Below are 15,151 nucleotides of genomic sequence, written 5' to 3'. Positions count from 1 at the left end.
TTAGGACAGCTAATGTAGACATCCAGACATCCTGAGATGGGGTTCCCAGCTACATTTGGTGAAGTTTCTATTAGCTTTTCATGCTAAGTACTTACAGAAAGCTAAATAAGTGTGTGTATCCTCAATTTTGGCAGTCTTGTTGTGAATGTTCACATGCACAGACTTGTGTGCCTCTTCACATACTATAATGCCTTTTTTTCCTTCTTTTTTTTTCTTTTTTTCTTTTTAATTTTCTGCAAATTTGGGGCCCACCCTAGCACTAGGTCAGGTATTCTTTTCAAGGCGGTCATAGGGAGGCCCAGAACTTGTAAACATGTTCCTCTCTCAATAGTATCAACAGCATCACTTCTGGTCTAGGAAGAGGCTCCTAATTTTCAAAAAGTCTTTTGTCCAAAGGGTCTATATTCTTGAGCCAAGTGACGCATTAAGATGAAAGGATACTAAGAGCAAAGAGGCATGAATAGGGGAAAGAACCATGTCGCTTTTACGCTATGACTTCTGCTAGGTACAGATCATCCCTGTTTGAACACTTAAGCATTAGATAACATATTGCAGAGAAAAACAAATGATTGTCTAGAGACTTCTATCCTCTGCTTCAGATTTCATCCACTGTTCACCTGTATTGAATAGGCACCCGTACAGGGCATACTCATGTAACTGTTCACGGTATGTTAAAATGGCAATGATGTTATTCATCACCAGAATTACACAGACCAGCCCACACTGCCAGGGAGTCTGGAAAGGACCTGTTATAGGACAAAAAGTTTTTACATTCAAATGTAATTTTTTTACCCTTTTCTGTTAGAATATATTGTATCAAAAGCCTGACAGTACAGTCTTAAAAGGGAGAGAAAATGTTCTCAACTTGAGATATTTAATACAGATGTGGTTTTTTTTTACAAGAAAAAAATAAATATTGAGGGATATTTGACACCTGTGGACTAGAAGTAAAAATGCCATACTGCCACATTAACGGCTTTGCCAAAACTCAGCCACACCTTGTCTTACCTGGTTTCCAAATCAATCTGTCTTAAGCAGAAGATACACTAGGGAAACATGCTGCCAACCCAAAAGCAACAGGGGTAATCATCAACTAAAACCAGACTTGGAAGAGAAAGTACAAAGCACACACCTTACCCCTAAATGTCAGTAATGTGCAGAAGGCACTGACGTTCAGAAGAGGGCATGATCTCGCCTGAGGAGCATTTTTCATATTATTGCATCCACCATGCTGTATCTGGGACAACATCTGAGACATGTGGCTCAAGGTGTTAATATTCTCTCTCCATTCACATGCACAGGGCAAGAAAGCTGCAGCATCTCCCCTGCCTATTTTGGACTTGCACATTAGGCAAGTCCACCAACATTTGCAAAACCTTCATATGAGCCCATAAGGGGTCACTCCATGCCATCTCTTAAATGTTGTTCCTTTACCCTTTGTTCTAAAAGCCACAGGAGCTTTAAGGTATTTTGCACTCTCGTGGGGGCCCATCTCTCTGTAAGGCCCTTGTCACCACTGCACTGCATGAATTGCCAGCTAGCACTTGGAGAGAAGTGTTTCATGGGGCAGGAGTGATTAGAAACCTCACTGCTTCCCTGTTGGAGGATACTACTCCCACAGAAGGTCCAGCTGAACAGCATACTCCTAATCTGCCTCACCACAGGCAGTCAGCAACTGATAGATGCATTTTGTGCTAGCTGAGGTGGTTTTGTACTGAATAGATTAGGAAGGACTTGCTTGCTGTTTTGTCAGCTGAGTTGTAGAGACTATAAAGTGAAAGTCAGTAACAGTTTAGATAGATACAGCTAGACCAAGGCAAGAACATCAGCCTCTGATGAAAGCAGGCATAGGAAATTATTTCACATGCTTTAATAATTCTACTGAAACACTGATTTACAAGGGACGGTTTTACCAATAGTTTTCCATTTAGGCACAGCTCTTCAGTAATAAAATTGTACACAAGAGTCACATCACTATACACAATCAGTAACAACAGTAAGTTTTCTTGTACAGATGAACCCTTAGGACAAATCAGTTTGGTACTTCCCCTGATCACAGGTAGTCAGTACCAATGCCTACAAGCTTAAAGTCATCTAACACTTCCTACCGTAATATCCTTCTCTCTATACCTCATACATTTTGTCAAGCTCCCACTTCCATGAGATTCTGTCTCAGACACGTTTTTAAAGACAAGACTTGGTAGCTGCAACCTGGCTGGGCCACCTGTTGTTTTCCTGGCCTTGACAGCTCAATATTTCAAAGTGTGGCTGACTACCATAGAATTGAGGTGCTTTTGAAGAGAATTTTAGAGCTTCCTTGCAATCCAAATGATGATAAACATCTGAAAGAAAAAAATGAACACTTCTGTTTAAATTGGACTCTAGTCTCCAGCATGTTTTTTTCTTAGGATTTGCATGATTTGTTTGGTCACACACTTGTTTTACACAAAACATTTTTATGTTAGAGTACATACCTGGTTATTCTTTCTTTGGTAAAGTTAGCTCAAAGCTCTTTGCAAGTATCACTACGCTTGCACAATCAGCATAAAACCCTACTAACCTTGTCAGTAGATGATTCTTTACCAATTACTTCTAAACATTGTTTTCAAGCATGAGAAGGCCATAAATTGATCAAATCATAAGAAAATAGTTTAAGAGTCTCGTCAGAGGATCCCACTGTTCTTGACACAGAAGCACAATAGGGCTAAATCTAAGATCTTTCCTCAGACCACATGTGACTAAGAGATCATAGCACAAACTACAGTCCCAGTGGACACTATTCATCATCTTACCTTGGGATGAGTTATTTTCTCTGAAATTCATGCTTGTGTCTGTAAAGAATAATCTGCCTTATTCCAAGTATCCTCTGAATTTTGTTTATGAAAGATGTGGGAACTTAGTAACAACACATGCAGAGGCAAAATTCTATTCCCTTTTCATTCATGATGTTTATTTTAAGGATTGCATTTTTCTGTGGTATCTCTCTGAGCCTTCTTGACTGATAGTGGCAAATAAATCACTTTGCTCTGAAGATCTTGAACATCCTGTCTGATCAGTACTTCGTATTTAGTGTAGTTTGAATTAGAAACATGGAGGCAGAAAAATACACTTTTTCTTCTATGCTACAGCTTCAACTGTGGTAAAAAAAATAAAAAAGGCAAAAAAAAGGACAAAATAAAAGGGAAAAAACAAACCCAGCGCATAATGTATCTCCAAAAGTTTGAAGTTCATGTCCATTTCAAATGTTCGTGTGCCACTGTAAAAATTTTTCCTCTACTGCTGGGAAAGCAGCAAAAACATTAAAAAACTTTCATATATTAATTCCACTCCCCTTAAGTTGTTTTAAATTTAAAGAATGCATTGAATTAATGTATTTCAAGCATTTAAAATAATCTCCACCATGGTTTAATTACAGCAGCAGCTTTTAATGTTTAGTATCAGAAAGACTGTTCACATTATGGAATAAATTCTAGTATTTATTTGTTCCCTTTATGATCATCTCCAAGAAAATATTTGATATTGGACAAGCACTTTATGCTAAGAACACAGTTTACAATAGCCATTTAATGAAAACAGGGCAGATGCAGTTTTCTTGTACAGGTATACACATTCTTCGCAGTTCTGTACTTCTAGTGCCTTCTACCTTTCAAGAAGGGGAGGAAAAATACTTCTTGGCTAAATATATGCATGGAAAAGATATGAAAAGCCTACAGGAGCAACAAGGTTAAGATATTTAATGTGAAAAGGTCCCCAACAAAACCATTTCTTCCTTTCCAGTTCAGGGAAGGTATGTAACATAACCAGTTACAATCTCTTCTGACCTATGACTTCAGTTTGGTCTGGTTACAAAGGGTGAAGAAAACAATTTTTTTTCAGATTTTCAGCTGTCTGAACAGAATTCTAACAGAAAACAGATCAGCTAGGGTCCTCAAAGCATTTTTCCTCACTGTGCAGATAAGAACTGGAGGGTCCACTGAATATATCAAGTGTATTGAAAGTTTCTGTGATGAGAATACTCCAGTGCAAAAGACACCTCAATGCAACAGAATTCGATATCCCTAAAAGGGGATATTTTATTTTTATCTCTATTAGCATCTGAGAAGAACAGACTATGGATATCTAAAGACCAAAAGAAAACACAATGAAAAATTTCAGACAAATGCTTCTAAGTTATCTGTTTTTATTACAAAATGATACGTGGTGTTAGTTGCACACAATAGCATGTGCTCTCAGTGTTGCACAGCTGCTCCCACATAAGGCAACAACTGTAGCACCTGCTCGCATTAACCAGCAGTTGGTTACTTGATATGCACTACAGCTACCTTACCTGCAGTCATTACTGCAGCATCTGATGTAACTGTGTCAGGAACCTCGAGTAGGTAAGCCAGGGCATTCAGTGCTTATAAATAATAGGTATAGCTTTATGCATTTATTATTAGGAAATAAACCATTTATTTGGTACCTTTCAATAATTAAGCCTTAATATGTTTATTGACTGAACCTAGAGCTATCACTAGTAGCAGCAGTGACCCAAGACTATACAGCCGTCTGCACTCCTCTTTCATTGCAATACCTCTTTACCAGGGGAACACTACATTGGATTTTAAACTAGTTGATGACCCTATTTGAGGAGGAACAAGGAGAGAAGGGATGGAAAGAGTTAACAGGATTCAGGCAGCTCCTGCCCTGGGCCTTGAACAAGAGTAAAGGAAGATAACAGGGAAGAAAACAGGTGCAGACCATTAGGCAGGAGAAGAATGCAAGCCTGCAGGACAGCAGCCAATGGGGTCAGCGGTAGTGGCGCGTGGACAATGCCTGTACACCAATCATAGCTTACTTAGTGGCGCGTGTACTAGTAGAGAAAAGTATATAATGACACTGTAGCAAACAATAAAGGTCTTCGGTTCATCCCCAGTCGGAGTCCGTGCCCTTAATCCATCACAGTTGATGACCCTACTTAGTACTACTTTAAACAGCTTGAAAGCTTAACACTGTTCTCTTCCATGTTCGGTTACTGCTACTTGTCTGTCAATGTGCTCTGTTCAGTGCCTGAGCTGTGCTTGTTCTTAAGGGACCTTCCAATATATCTCCAGTATTCCTTTCGGATGGTGTCTTTTTCTTTAGCCAGAATTTCACACAACTGTGAAAGAAAATTGAGAGATTGGAGTGTTATATCAAAAGCTAACGGAATCCTTACAAAATGCATACAATATATGGTTCAGCCAGTATTAGAAACACTTCTCTTAGCAACATTTGTTTTATTCACCAGATTTGCAACTGTCCAATGACCTCCAACTGATGTCAACTTCAATTGGCAGTCAACCAATCTGACACTGCACAAAAATCTCTCATCCTATTTCTGTTGCCATCGTTTCCCTGTGAATCCTTTCTGTGCCTACCACTCATCATCTACCCCAGCCTATTCAGCCTGTAGTATAATTGCGACTTCCCGATAGGCTTGATTCGTTTTTAGTCATCCAGCAGGCTCTAAACCACTTATTCAAAACAGTAGGGGAACATTCTGATCTTGAATCTTCAGTACTGACAAGAGATATTTTGTTTGTGTTTTTTCTCTTAGCAGATTGTCCTAAAAGGATTCTCCATGCAAGTCAGTAATGTTATCTCACAACGTGTTAGAGCTAGTGCTACACAGATACTTCCACAGGTTCTGATTTTTCTTTTACTTTGATCTGGGGGGAGTAGTGAGGCACAGCAGAAGTCAACCCTACTCGCAGGACACGCTGTTTAAAATTTATATGGTATGAACACCGTCTACAAATATTCTAGTCAATTCCCTTTTATTATGCAGATGACATTGCCTTACTCAGTGAACCAGAGTTGAGAAACAGCTTTGATGCATAAATAGATGAAGTCAATCCCAGTGAAACTGTAAAATGGGACATGAATCTGGGAGCTACAACTGCACTTATTTACACTCTGGTCCTGGAACACAACAAAGGAAAAATGTTGAGAAAGAATGATGTTGGAACATAGAGACTCCAGGCAAGAACTGCAGCCCTAATTACACTGCGTTCCAGTTTGTCCCACAGTGAATGTGAAGTGTTCTTGTAAAAACTACACTGGAAACTACTGCAAGGAGTTCCCTGAATCTGAAGCACAGGGAGATACAGAACATTGCTAGAAGTCATTTATTCTCTGTAGGAAATGGTGCCTGACATTACTTACTGACATCCCCAATGCCTGCTGGCCTTTAAACTAATTCTGCCAGCTTTCTTAGAAAGAGCTAAGAAGTGCAAAGGGAGCTTGAGATTCTGTTTAGATACAGATATTCTGAGAACAAGATTCACTAACCTATAGAGAAGACAGTTAGTTCATGCTAAAAGTTAGCACTGGAAACTCCTTGATTGTTCAAACATCTCCTTTCTTCTGCAGGCAGCATTAGAAACCTTCCTTTACTACCAGATGAAGAAAAATTACAGTGATTTTGTGACTGGCAAGTTATTTATAGATAAATCATGAGACACTTGTGACTATCTGGCTTTCATGTTCAACTCTTCATAGAGCTCCTGTGATTAACAGGTAACCTGTTCTATTTATGAAAATCAATCCTGTTTTGTCAGGATATAAACCAAGACAGTTATAGATGGCATTCCTGAGAAGCAAAACCAAGCTCTCAAAACATACCTCCAATGCCTTGTTTAGTGTTTCTTCCTTATTATCGCACTGGTTTTCAAGCATATCTTCATATATGTCCACAAGAAAGGCGATCAGATAGGGTGAACTGTGGCTGGGCTGCAAATTCAACAGTTGTTCTAACAGATTTGGATACTTAGAAAGACCACGATCCTGTAGAATCCTACAACAGAGGTTAATAGGCTTGAAACATAACGCTGGGAAGTCTGGTGTGAAGAACTACATTTTTGTTATGACTCCTTTATTTATGATCAGTTTTGAAATAAGGGCGCAAATACAAGTAAGGCAGAAAGTAAGCAGCATGCAGCAATAACACAGCTTAACGTTATAGTAAGCTAGTATATGCTCAACTGAGCTGAACAGAAATAGACTGAAAGCATGCTCACTGCTTCCTACTCTATGCTCTTGAACCCAGTAACATTACAGGCCAAGTTTTTAAAAGCATGAGAAGTACTTGCAATCCTCCCACAAGAACTACAGAGCCAGAAACTTAGTGGAAAGTTACAGGGTTAATGTATTAACCCCTTGTGGAGGTTTTTGCCTGCCTGCTTAAGCACACAACACTAGAATGAACAGCCTCAAGCTCTTTCCACTTAAGAGCTAGGTGTAAGACACCTTCTACAGATATTCTCTTTGCCCCACAGAGAAGGATGCCTCACCCTTTTAAATAGTTCCAAGCGCTCTCATTATGTGGCACTGCTGTGATCATCTCAAGAGTGTATCTGTGAGAAAGAGATAGCAGGTCATCAACGCAACCACTCACAATGCAGTTAGAAATTACCTGAATGTGCTCAGACGCTCCCAAATACACCTCTCTAGTCTATATTTCAGAGTCTTTTTGCAGATCACCTCAGTTGGGTCACAGATCAAATATGCCTCGCAATACAATAACCGCAAGTCTTGGAGAGGCAGACATGAGAACTCTTTTAAATTCTGAAGTGTTCCATTTGCTGCATTTTATACAATAATGAAGTTCTCAAAAATTATGAGCAGTAACACTAAGAAACAACATGATATACTCTCCTGGTATGCTGTAGCAATACCTTGTGTCTTGATGCTCAGAAATGGCAAGGGGCTGAAATGGGCTGAAGTAACTGAAGCCCAGGGTGAGCTATGTCAATATGACTGAATGTGGTATGTTCTGTACCCATCTGCAGAACTTTTTTCATGAGGCTGCACTTGAGCAAACCCACAGAAAGGCTGAGATTGAGTTTTCAGCTCACACAGCCTTCTGCAGTTCTTTTTAAGTAGCAGTTAGGCAACTCCTCTAAAAGCAAAGCAACAAGAGGCAAAGCCACATTTCATCTTCACAAAACCAGACTTTACCTTCTGCCCTTCCCCAGCAAAACCAGGCATTCCGCTGATTTTCAGAGACAGCAGATATTGTTAAAAAGTTCTGTAAGCAGTACTGAAAAAAAACCCCAACAACACTAAACCTTCTTTTACCTTCTGCAGTCATGATGACAAAGACTGAGTTTATCAAGCAATAAGCAGCCCAACTACAGGTTTATAATGACACCTGGGAAGTCTATAAACTTTAGACAGTCTGATTCTTAAGATGCTAGACAACTACCTTGAACATAGCACCCATGTATAAATAGATCAAGGGAGAATATCAGAGCTAACTTCTGGAGAGAAAAAGCTAGCATATCCAAGCCTAAGTCATGGAAATGGTTCAGATTAATCTGCAGGAAAGTTATAAACTGGAATAAAAGTACAACTTACAGCAGTTTGCAAAGACCAGGCAAAACCATGAAAGGCGGTGGGGGCTGGAATCCTCTATGAACAATGTACCAACAGACCTATTCAGAGACTCAGTCTGTTCTGAAGAATAACTCCAAAAAAACCTGCAGTACCTTCTCTTCATTGCTTCTTCACTTTAGACAAACATCTTCTCATAACCATCAACCCTGATCAGCAGCCTGAGATGTGAAAACCATATAAGGAAGCTTCCCTTACCACCATCAGTAGTAAAATAAATGGCTAGAAGCCCAGTATGTCTTCAAACACACCACTCTGAAACAGTTTTCAAAGCTCATTTTCCTCAAAATTAGCCAGCACACACAGGTAGCTGGTTTTGCGCAGACCGCATACCCCTGAAAGTTCTTTTCTTTTTCCTCTTGCAATCAAGGTGAATGTTATCTTTAAATCACTGTTGCTACTGTACTACTAAACCAGCAGTTTAGTACAACACTGAGAGTGCCTCTCCTTCCAAGCTTTCTAGGGGTAGGATGTAAGACATTAATGAACAGCAAAACTTAAGTGGTTCCAGTGTCACAGCTTTTCTGCAGATTGTTCTACTATAACTAGTTGACTATAAAAAGCCAAAAGTTTTGTTTGCAGAATGAACAGCAGGGTGGGAAGACAGATTGACAAAAGTAGCTTGCCCAGGGTAAGCATAGCTTGCTTCAGTACTACTCAGTAAGTCAGTGGTACTGAACACATCTATATATGCACTAACTCTTGATCTGCTATCCATGAGAAGGGGCCCAAAAACTCCATTAAAAACAGGAACGACAAGCGCACAGGGACTGTCAAAGTATTACTTTGCTTTCACTAACGGAGAATGCTTAATGTGATCATAAACAGTGGTACTGACTGGACTTCTCTGTCTAGGACTGCTGGATCATCATAGCCGGTGGTGTTGAAAATCACGAAGTGTCGTTGGTTCCAAACAGAGTTGTTTCTCACATCTTCCCTCAAAAGCTGGTCTACATATTCCAGTTCATTGTCCCACAGTTTGAACTCCTATGGAAAGGGAAGGAAGAAAGAACATCACAATCAAAAGTTTTTATTTTTAAAAATATATTCTACTTGCTCCCAAGTTCTCTGAACATTAGATACAGAGCCTTTTTAAAAGAAATCAATACGAAATTAAAAGAAAAATAAGGAAGGGTGCACTGGGAACACACTACGTTTTTAAAAAAAGGTAGAAAGGAGGACCCTGGGAACTACCGACCTGTCAGCGTCACCTCTGTGCCTGGGAAGATCATGGAACAGAGCCTCCTAGAAGATATGCTAAGGCACATGGAGGACAGAGAGGTGATTCAAGACAGCCAGTATGGCTTTACTAGGGGCAAGTCCTGCCTGACCAGCCTAGTGGCTTTCTATAATGGAGTGACTGCATCAGTGGACAAGGGAAGAGCTAAGGATGTCATCTATGTGGACTTCCGCAAGGCCTTTGACACGGTCCTCCACAACATCCTTCTCTCTAAGTTGGAGAGATATGAGTTCGATGGGTGGACTGTTCAGTGGATAAGGAATTGGCTGGATGGTCGCATCCAGAGAGTAGTGGTCAATGGCTCGATGTCCAGATGGAAAGCAGTGACAAGTGGTGTCCCTCAGGGGTCCGTACTGGGACCAGCGCTGTTTAATATCTTCATTAATGATACTGACAGTGGCATTGAGCGCACCTTCAGCAGCTTTGCTGATAACAACAAGCTTGGGTGAGAATATCCAGTGAATTAAACTGTATGACGTTAATTGCTAGATAAGCCTGCCATTGTATGCTGCCACTACCACAGTTGCTGTATGTCCTATCAGTGGTGTTACAGTGAAAGTCACTCAAATCAATGGAGGATGGACTTTGATGAAGCAGAATGAGAGTCAGCAGTGATGGAACTTGAACTGGCTTCAGCAACTGGTACCCAGCAACCTCCTCTAGATGAACATCTTCAACCTGCAGACTCTGAGCCTGGCCCATGCGAAATGGACTGCAGCCTGCACCAGCCGCAGGCTCCGGATGCAGCACGCAGCAATCCAACAGCACCTTTGACAGATGGAAGTCCAAAGTGTAGGATCTGGGCATGATATAGATGGTATAGAATAAGGGGTGGATAATGTCCTGGGTTTGGCTAGGATAGGTTTAATTTTCACCAGAAGCTGGAAGGGGGAAAAACCAAAGTAGCCAAGGGGTATTCAGCACCATGCTGATGTCATGCTCAGTGTATAAGGGGACCAGCAGCACGGTGCGGCAGTCGGTAAGCCATTGTGTTCGGTGTCACTCGCTCTATCTATGATTTCATTAGTATTGTTATTATTACTGTTGTTTCTTCTCTTGTGTTGTTCTATTAAAATGGTCCTATCTCAGCCCGTGGGGTTTTACCCTTTTCTCCCAATTCTCTTCCCCACCCCACTGCAGGGGGAGGCATGAGTGAGCAGCTGCATGGTGCCCTGCTCCTGGCTGGGCCCCAACCATGACAAAGACCAATCCTTGGAGACATTCAAGGTCAGGCTTGATGGGGCTCTGAGCAACCTGACCTAGTTAGAGATGTCCCTGCTTATTGCAGGGGGGTTGGACTAGACAACCTTTAGAGCTCCCTTCCAACCCAATACATTCTATGATTCTATGATACACCATTCAGTTGCACACAATGGTATTAGCTCATCATTAAATTCATGCACAATAGACCTTTTTGAACTCAATTCCTAAACCACGAGTTTATAGCTAACCTCTACCACACATTAAAATGCAACTGTTTTCCCCCTTCGGCTTTACGAAACAAAGTGTCAAATGCAATTCAGATTGTATTTAAGAAGCAAAAATCTACACTCTGAGCAGGTTATTTAGTGACTTAAGTGTTTTGTGGAAACATTACCTGAATAACCCATTGTCTGTGTTGCCACGCATGGTAATTTTTGGCATCTTGGTTAAGAATGTCAGCTATGAACTCAAGCTCTTGGGATGGATCTTGCAGCCACTCCACCAACACCCGTCTGTGATGCCTAACAACAAGAGGAGGAAGCTATTTTCAGAATAGTCTAGAATTTCTTGTGAACGTCTGGTCTATATTAAAACAGCATACAGCAATACTACTTAAGAAAAAAACACTACTTAAGTACTTCAAATTAAATATATCAAAACATTTCACTTGGCTCTGAGAAATACATGATGAAAACTTACACTACAAAAAATTTCTAACTACACATACACCTTGGCCAACCACCTCCATTTAGGCAAGTTATGTTTACTTGAAGTAACATGGTTTCACTTCTAACACTCATATCCAAAGTCTTCAGCAGAATAAAATTCTCTAGTACTACATAATTTGTCTAGTAATAACCATGCTGCTGTTCTGCCTATTCCCACTCACTTTGGAAAAACCCAACAATGGGTAAGTGAACTCCAAGAGCCAATAAAAGAAAAAATACTCATGTCTATTTGTCTTTTTGTTCACCTTTTCATAATTTTTTTTGATCTATCAGAGTTATTCTGTCAGTTTAGAAATGGAAGTTAAAAGAAAACAAAACTTTTTAGCATGCCATAATCATATGTTTAGAACGAACTGCTAAAGAGCACTTTGGCAGTGATACTGATGCAACTCCTTCTAACTCCTCCACTACTGCTGCTGCAGTAGATGCAGGAAGCAATTCTTAACAACTTTTAGGATCAATGATCACAACTTATTCTAGACAATTTACAAATCAAAAGTTTTTGTGCAAAAATATTAAGAACTGAAAAAGAAAACATGATTTTACCAGACTTGGTAGTTCTTCGGCTGATCTTCAATGATAGCTGTAATATACTTAAGTTCCTCATGGAGATCCTTTCCCAAAGACTGCAGGAGGACTCTCCTGAAATGCCTGTATAAAAAAGTCAAGCATTCGAAAACTGCAACAGGGTCTTCCTAAAATTCACAGAGAACACAGAAGAACCTTTGTTCACAGTTCTTCTAATAGATACTGAGTTTAAGAGAGTGCAAAAAACTAAACAACGTATCCAGTTCTGTTAAAGTGGAGACCTGGAATACAACTGGTTACAACAGCATGTTATCTAAGATCACAGACATCCTGTTTCATATTAACCTCTGTCTACCCACACCAGTCTTATTACAGAAACTATGACTTACATGCTTAAAATAACGTAAACTTTCTGAGTTTATGCAAGTCAGTGGAATAAAGATGTACAAGAAGTACTTGTTAGCATTCACGAGTTAAAAGGCCCTACTCTGAATGCACTGTTTATTCATTACTTAACTGAATATTAAGATGACAGATCTTCTAAAATGCACTGTTTAGTAATTATTTAGCAGGAAATGGCAGCTATCATGCTTTTAGGTCTCTTCTTGAAGTCAACTGAGGCCATCTTCAGCCATGTCATTAGGTAAGTGATGTAATTTTAAACAGCAAAGTTCTTTTGGCAGCTAATCCTGACCTTGATTGATAATATCCTCAAAGCCAAATGAATGAAAACCACCAAATCAAAATGAGACAAAGGCTTTCTTAAGAAGCTCACTGGAAGTCTGCACTACTTCTCTGTGTAAACTCAACTAGTCATGCCCTGACTGGACAAACAAAATTATTAAAGACATAAGAGGCCAGCAATCAAATGACGATAGAAACAATCCCAAGATTATCACTTACCATACCGTGTAGTTTGCAGCATTTAACTCAATGGCATCTGCTGTTAAGTTGAAAGCTCTTTCGCTTCTCTCATCCCACTGCAGAACAGCCCGGAAGTAATCATAGACATCTCGAACTAAATAGATAACAGCATCTTATCCAAGGCTATGAGACAATGGCCTGATTAGGGGGTAAGGTAGATAATCCCTTGAAGTTAATTCCTATTTCACATACTTTAAATATACTTCTTTAAAATGATAGCTACATATTGCTCTGACAGCATGGCTGATTGAAACCTCTAAATGATACTAGTATACCAAAAAGCTGCAAAAATATCTTAGAAATACACCATCTAAATAATATCCAAAACAATCAGAAAAGTTCCTTGCTGCTTTCTCCAGATGCGGTGGCTTCCTATAGCTCTCTTCCACTTGTGGGCTAGAAAGGCCTTATTATGTGAATCAGACTGCCTGTTGCATCACCTCTTAAGCCACATGATTTTAAAATAAAACCTTGGCTATTAACATCTCAGGTGAAAATTCAACTTCAGAGATGCTCGGTCATCACACACAACCACCATAACACAATAAATATTAATTTCTTCACAGTACTACTCTAGAAAATATGTTATCCCAAATGTGAAATTTTGCTTTAATAATGCTAAGGACAGATACAAATTTAACCACCTTAAGTTCTCAGTGCAGAAACATTTTTAAAACTCACATTTTTCACTGTAGATGATCTGGACAACAGGATTTGGCCCATCATTTTGAGGGACAGGTTCAATATCTGCCCATTCCTTCCTGTCCCTGTAAATACAAGTTTTTGTCTTTTCAATGCTTCTAACCAGCACAAAATGCTACTCAAACCACTACATGCACAAATCTGTCCAGCAGCACATCTTTGTCCCCAACAGTCACTGTCGCTGTCATTACATTATTGTCAATAACACAGACCAGCATATCAAGAAGCGAAGGAGGCACTGACGTATGCGACCGCATCGAAATCCAGTTGTGAGACCACTTGGGAGGGGAGGCAGTCAGTCACCCCGCCCTCAGCCCGGCGCAGCCGCACCGCCCTAACTTGGGTTCGAGCGGTACGCGACACCAGCAGCTTTCAGCGCGAGCGGGCAGCCGACACGCCCCGCCTGCCAGACCCCGCCCGGCCTCCCCTCCTCCCCCCCACCCCGCGGCCCACGCCGGCACCTGTACAGTACGTAGTCAACCCCCTCCCGCTCCTCCTTCTCCTCCCGCCCTAGCAGCAGGGGCGGCTGCCACGGCCCACTGCCGCCTTCCGGCCCCGGCTCCGCCATCCCGCGCCCCCCACCCCCGAAGGCCTTTTCCGGGGCCACGCGCCGCGACGACGCGTCGCCACTGCCCTCCCGCCGTGGCGGAGGACGCCACATCCCGGCCGCTCGGGGGCTGCGCCGCCGCGGGCCGTACCTGTAGAGCACGTAGCCGGCGTCCTCCCCCTCCTCCTCCTCTTCCAGCAGCTGTCCGAAGCTGCCCTGCGGCTCACCGCCGCCCTCCCCCTCCGGCTGCAGCTCCGCCGCCCCCGCCGTCCCCTCCGCCGTTGCCGCCGCCATCGCCCCGCTGCCGCTTCTGGGGCCTGGCGGAAGCACAGGGGCAGGCGTAGCAGCGGGGACAGAGCGGCCGCGTGGCTCGCCACCGCCTCCCCTGGCGCGGAGGGCGGGGGTTTCGCGGCCGGGGCGGGGCTAGTGCCTTCCTGCAGCGGGGCCCTGGCCGGGCTGGAGTGCGCCGGCCGGTGGCGCTGGACCGGCGGCTGCGTGGGGCGGGGCTCTCCGGAACCGTGGCCGGTAACGGCAGCGCAGGAGGCCGCGCTGCGCCCTGAGGAACTTTAATCCACGGGTGTGATAATTAACCGTTAGAAGCGTACCGGGTGAAGCGGCGGGAGGTTGGGTTGGGCCAGGCCCGGGCCTCGGCCCCGGCGCTGGGGTACTTCTCCGGTTCGCTTGACCCCTCTCGCCATGCCGTGACGAAAACCTGTGGACCCAGCAGGGTCTGTGGGCCGTGTGCCCTGACCAGTGGTCACATCCCTGCCCGTGCATTAGGGGTAGGGCATATCGGTTATTTGGGTGGCTGCTCTCTGCCCTGTTGTGCTTTGTGTTTGTTTTTCACAACTGTAAACGAAAATC

At 42.3% G+C, this 15,151-nt stretch overlaps 1 protein-coding gene across 1 annotated transcript; it reads right to left on the bottom strand.

Annotated features, from left to right (window-relative positions):
- Positions 1-3,819: 3,819 nt before the first annotated feature.
- On the bottom strand, positions 3,820-14,581 carry FNTA (farnesyltransferase, CAAX box, subunit alpha). The gene is made up of 9 exons (XM_086480099.1): positions 14,439-14,581; positions 13,720-13,805; positions 13,018-13,132; positions 12,133-12,237; positions 11,253-11,379; positions 9,254-9,402; positions 7,314-7,376; positions 6,646-6,817; positions 3,820-5,140 (listed from the first exon to the last, which is right to left on the bottom strand). The coding sequence occupies exons 1-9, from the start codon at positions 14,579-14,581 to the stop codon at positions 5,018-5,020; spliced, it is 1,083 nt and encodes a 360-aa protein (XP_086336225.1). The 3' UTR covers positions 3,820-5,017.
- Between the last annotated feature and the right edge of the window lie 570 nt (positions 14,582-15,151).

The sequence above is a fragment of the Leptosomus discolor genome, chromosome Z (assembly GCF_034619465.1).
Source record: "Leptosomus discolor isolate bLepDis1 chromosome Z, bLepDis1.hap2, whole genome shotgun sequence".
NCBI classification, from domain to species: domain Eukaryota; kingdom Metazoa; phylum Chordata; class Aves; order Leptosomiformes; family Leptosomidae; genus Leptosomus; species Leptosomus discolor.
Note: the sequence above shows the minus strand (reverse complement) of the source record. Positions and strands in the feature narration are given on the sequence as shown.

Excerpts from the sequence above, each read along its gene's own strand:
- FNTA (XM_086480099.1), bottom strand. The coding sequence starts at position 14,581 with ATGGCGGCGGCAACGGCGGAGGGGACGGCGGGGGCGGCGGAGCTGCAG. Across the intron at positions 12,238-13,017 it reads GCTGCAAACTACACGGTATG|GCATTTCAGGAGAGTCCTCC; the intron begins GTAAGTGATAAT and ends TTTTTTATACAG. Across the intron at positions 5,141-6,645 it reads CACTAAACAAGGCATTGGAG|TTGTGTGAAATTCTGGCTAA; the intron begins GTATGTTTTGAG and ends TTTCTTTCACAG.